Source organism: Myotis brandtii, unplaced genomic scaffold (assembly GCF_000412655.1).
Source record: "Myotis brandtii unplaced genomic scaffold, ASM41265v1 scaffold813, whole genome shotgun sequence".
NCBI lineage: Eukaryota > Metazoa > Chordata > Mammalia > Chiroptera > Vespertilionidae > Myotis > Myotis brandtii.
Window position 1 is genome coordinate 1496307 of NW_005371287.1, and position 3703 is coordinate 1500009.

Genomic DNA, 3703 nt, shown 5'->3' on the forward strand with positions numbered 1-3703 from the left:
TCCCGGGCCAGCCCCTCGGCGTCCCAGCACCCTGGCTGAGGGCTGGCCAGGAGGTGCTGGACGATGCGCGGGTAGAAGGGAGTGGAGAGGCAGGGCACCAGCAGCTTGGCGTCCAGGAGCAGGGAGAGAAGTTCCTGGTCACAGTTGGAGTCATTCACCTTCAAGAAATAAGACAGGCGGGAGTGAGGCTGGCGCTGCTCACCCTCCCAGGAGCCCCACCCTCGGCGCCCTCTCGCATTAGCCCTTAGCACCCCTCTCCCCTGGGGACAGTCCTGCTCCCAGGGCGCGTGGAGGGCACGAGCCTCCCCTCTGTCACTGCCAGTGTCACAGCCTGGGAGACGGCGTGTAAGGGTTCTGCTCAGCGCCGGGTGAGGCCCGGAGCCAGGACCTGAGCTGACGTCGTCCTGACTCCCTGCCAGCGTCCCACAGCCACTCCCCAGTTCCCTGAGGGTCTCCCCCCGTCCCCATTCTCTAACCCCATCGACTGGGTCTACTTCCCTGAACAGGCCCACAGAGAAGTTCCTTCCAGAAGAAACCTTTCTCCTCCGCTGAGAAAATACACCCTCGACCCCGTGTCATAAACAGGACGGTGTCGGGAGGTGTGCAGAACTCGTTCTCACGTGGGCGCCGGAAAGCTCAGCATCAGCTTACCTTCCCCAAACGTTTCACGGCCCTTTCAGCTGCGGCTTCTCTGTGCGGTCCCCTGGCCTAGCTCTCTTCTCAGTCTGTGAATGGTCTCCCATGGCTTTGACACTTAGCTTACACTTTTCTATTTTCGACTGCTGTCCATATTGTTGCAGGAATCAGTCAATACTAACGCACACTGAGACTCAGACTCACTGACATGGTGGTGACATAACAGAGCCACGACAGGCTTTCTTACTGTCACTGTGCACTTTCAGGGACGCTGCTGTAGGAACCTCGGACACAATGTGGCCTTTCAAAGCCAATTAAGTGATGGCAGAGCCGCGGTACCATCCTGTGCACAGTGTGCCCGTCCTGCTTGCTCCTGAGATGCGGAGGTCAGAGGTGCCCACTGCACGTGAGAATTAGAACAAAGGAAGTTCTGAGAGTGAGCTGCTGCCCATCTTCCTGTAAGTCACCTGGTGACCCCTCAAAACCCAGCGCAAATGTCAGCTCCAGGGACACCTTCTCGGTGACATTTCCTCTAAATCCCTGGCCAAGCCACTCCTGCCTTCCCCATCCTCCAGGGCACCGACTGTCTGCCTCTTCGTGTCTGTCCTGGAAACCTGTCTGTCTCCTGGCCAGGCTGAGGTTTTATCTTATTGTCCTGTCTCAGCAGCAGTTCACGCCACTGATCAAATAACTGAATTCCAGTGAGAGGCGTGTGGTCTGGTGAAAAGAAGACGGGCTTCCGGGTTAGAGACCCGTTTCTGATCCCGGTTGCTCTGCTGCTGCTGTGTGACCTTGTCAAGGACAACCTCTCTGGGCTCCAGTTCCCACACCTGAAATGCAGCCCGCCTATCGGGGCTGAGATCACCTGTACTTTCCAAGTGTCCAGCCCAGTGCTTACAGAGGTCAAGCTCAATACATGGTCAAGTTAAAACAGTCAAACCAACCCAAAAGCAAGCATTTTTGAGAAGAGGAGGGGGCTTATAGATATCATAAAATGAGCAGAACGCTTGCCACCTGTCTCCATCGGTGATTTTTCGTGTGTGTCTCGATTCATTTTTGAGAATGAAACTTTGCAGATCTTGGAAAAGAAATCTATTAAGCGATTCATTTTTGAGAATAAATGAAACTTTGCAGATCTTGGAAAAGAAATCTATTAAAGCACAAAGCACTACTGTCTTCTAAGCCATTAAAATGGTATCTGCTTAATTCCTGTTTCAACAAAAGGTAATGAACTTTCTCTGAATTAAAGTCTTTGATTTTATGGATCTCTAAGAAGCTAAGAGTAATTACAGTAATGAGGTAAGCTCAGGTTCCAGGACCTCATTTCAAAGACTTCAAAGAAGATCATTTAAACTTATTTCACTGTTTACTTTAGGGAAGGCTATTTGTCCTGTTACGTTTGCTATTACTAATAAAGCTGTTAAGTATAGCAACAATAAAGGCAGAAAAACACAAGGGCCACCTAAGCGTATAGCTGGAATAAGAAAAATGCCTGTGGGTAGTTTTAGTAATTTCTATTTATTTGAATGACAGTCGGTCCCCCTCCTGGCATGGGACTTAATAATATTTCTCTTCTGAAACCCAAACTGGGACCAATCCTCTGGCTTCCAGCCCAACGACAGGAGGGTCTGTGACTGTAACCAGATCTGCCACTTCGGGGCCTGAGTGTGGCCGGCCCACACTTTGTCCTGTCACCTTCCTACTTCGCCTAATCCCTGAGGCCCTATGTCAATCCTCCCGAGATAATCCCTGGACACGCAGGATGGGTGTTGTATTTCACCTTTCCCAACACCAGACCCATTCCTTGCTCCTGAGCACAGTGCCAGGCTGTGCACCTGAGGCCGGTACATTTACGCACAGTAGGTAATTCTCGACAAAGATAACACACGGCTATGTTACTGGTTTATGTATTTCCTAAACCAGCGGTTTTCAACCCATGTGCTGCCGAATTTTAGTAATTCGTTTCTATGTGCCAGGAGATGAAAAAGGTTGAAAATCACGGTCTTATGCTATACTTTTCATCATCATTGTAGAGTGTAGTTTCTACTTATTACAAAAAAAGTTTGCTATAAACAGTGTGCCCCATTATGCGGGCAGCAGCCTCACACATCTCGTTTCCATGTCTCTCAGCTGTACCATTTCCTCTCGTGCTGTTTTATAAACAGTGTGGCCTAAGCGGGCAATGTTTGCAAGGCCTACAGTCATGCACATGGTGTCCTGGGTCTCTACCCTCACTCACCACTCACCCACTGACTCACCCACGGTTTGGGGGTGTGTGTGCACCCCAGCTCCAGACTTCTCCTCCCTTCTCCGTCCTCTGACACTTGTTAGAAAAAGCACGCAATCACACGCACACACATAACACTCACTCACCCAGACAAGTGACACACAGTCACACACAGAACTTCAAACTGATCACTCACATGAAGGAATGAAGGGTTTCAGTAGGAATCACACCACGTGAATTCGTTAAAACGCAGCCCTGAGCTACCTAGTTCTAAAGTGTAAAATGTAAAAAGGGAGGTGAAAGTTTCTTCCTTAATCACAAGACAGCAGCCTCGAGGGAGAGGGCGCAGGCCCTGGCTGCAGTCCACCGCTCCTCAGCCCAGACGGCCAGGCTGCCAGAGGACAGAGGGCTGCGAGTCAGACGGTGCCAGTGAACATGACCGCGGCCGCTCTCCCACCTTAATTAGGAGACACACACACGGACGGAAAACTGACCCGAGGCTAGGAGCCCCCAACCTGAGTGTCCCGTGCCCAGGACATTTCCTGAAGGGCCGACACGGCTTCTTAAGAGAAACAGCTTCACTGTTTGGATTTACAGTCTCCGCACCTAAACACAGAGGCTGGTTTGTAAATGTTTGTAAAATACTAGTAGACGAATACCTGCTTCCTAGACAAACAGAAAGAGTGAGCGGCTGTGGTCAGGGAATACCATGGACAGAGCGATCGTGGCTAATCCCGTCAGTGCTGGCCGCACCGACTCATGTCCTGGAAGCAGAGTAACGTCAAGCCGGCGGGCGTACCTCGGTGACGGCGGCCACGTGCTCCAGGGCCACGGCGTGCA

The 3703-nt window shown here is 51.3% G+C and overlaps 1 protein-coding gene across 1 annotated transcript in view; it reads right to left on the reverse strand.

Annotated features, from left to right (window-relative positions):
- NBAS (neuroblastoma amplified sequence) overlaps positions 1–3703 on the reverse strand; it is a 201287-nt gene that overhangs the window by 270 nt on the left and 197314 nt on the right. Inside the window, exons 52-53 of the mRNA XM_014531591.1 lie at positions 3663–3703; positions 1–158 (exon numbers count right to left, since the gene is read on the reverse strand). The exon at positions 1–158 is cut by the window's left edge and continues 270 nt beyond it; the exon at positions 3663–3703 is cut by the window's right edge and continues 20 nt beyond it. Of these exons, the coding sequence (XP_014387077.1) occupies positions 1–158; positions 3663–3703 (199 nt within the window). The remainder of the gene's footprint in view (positions 159–3662) is intronic.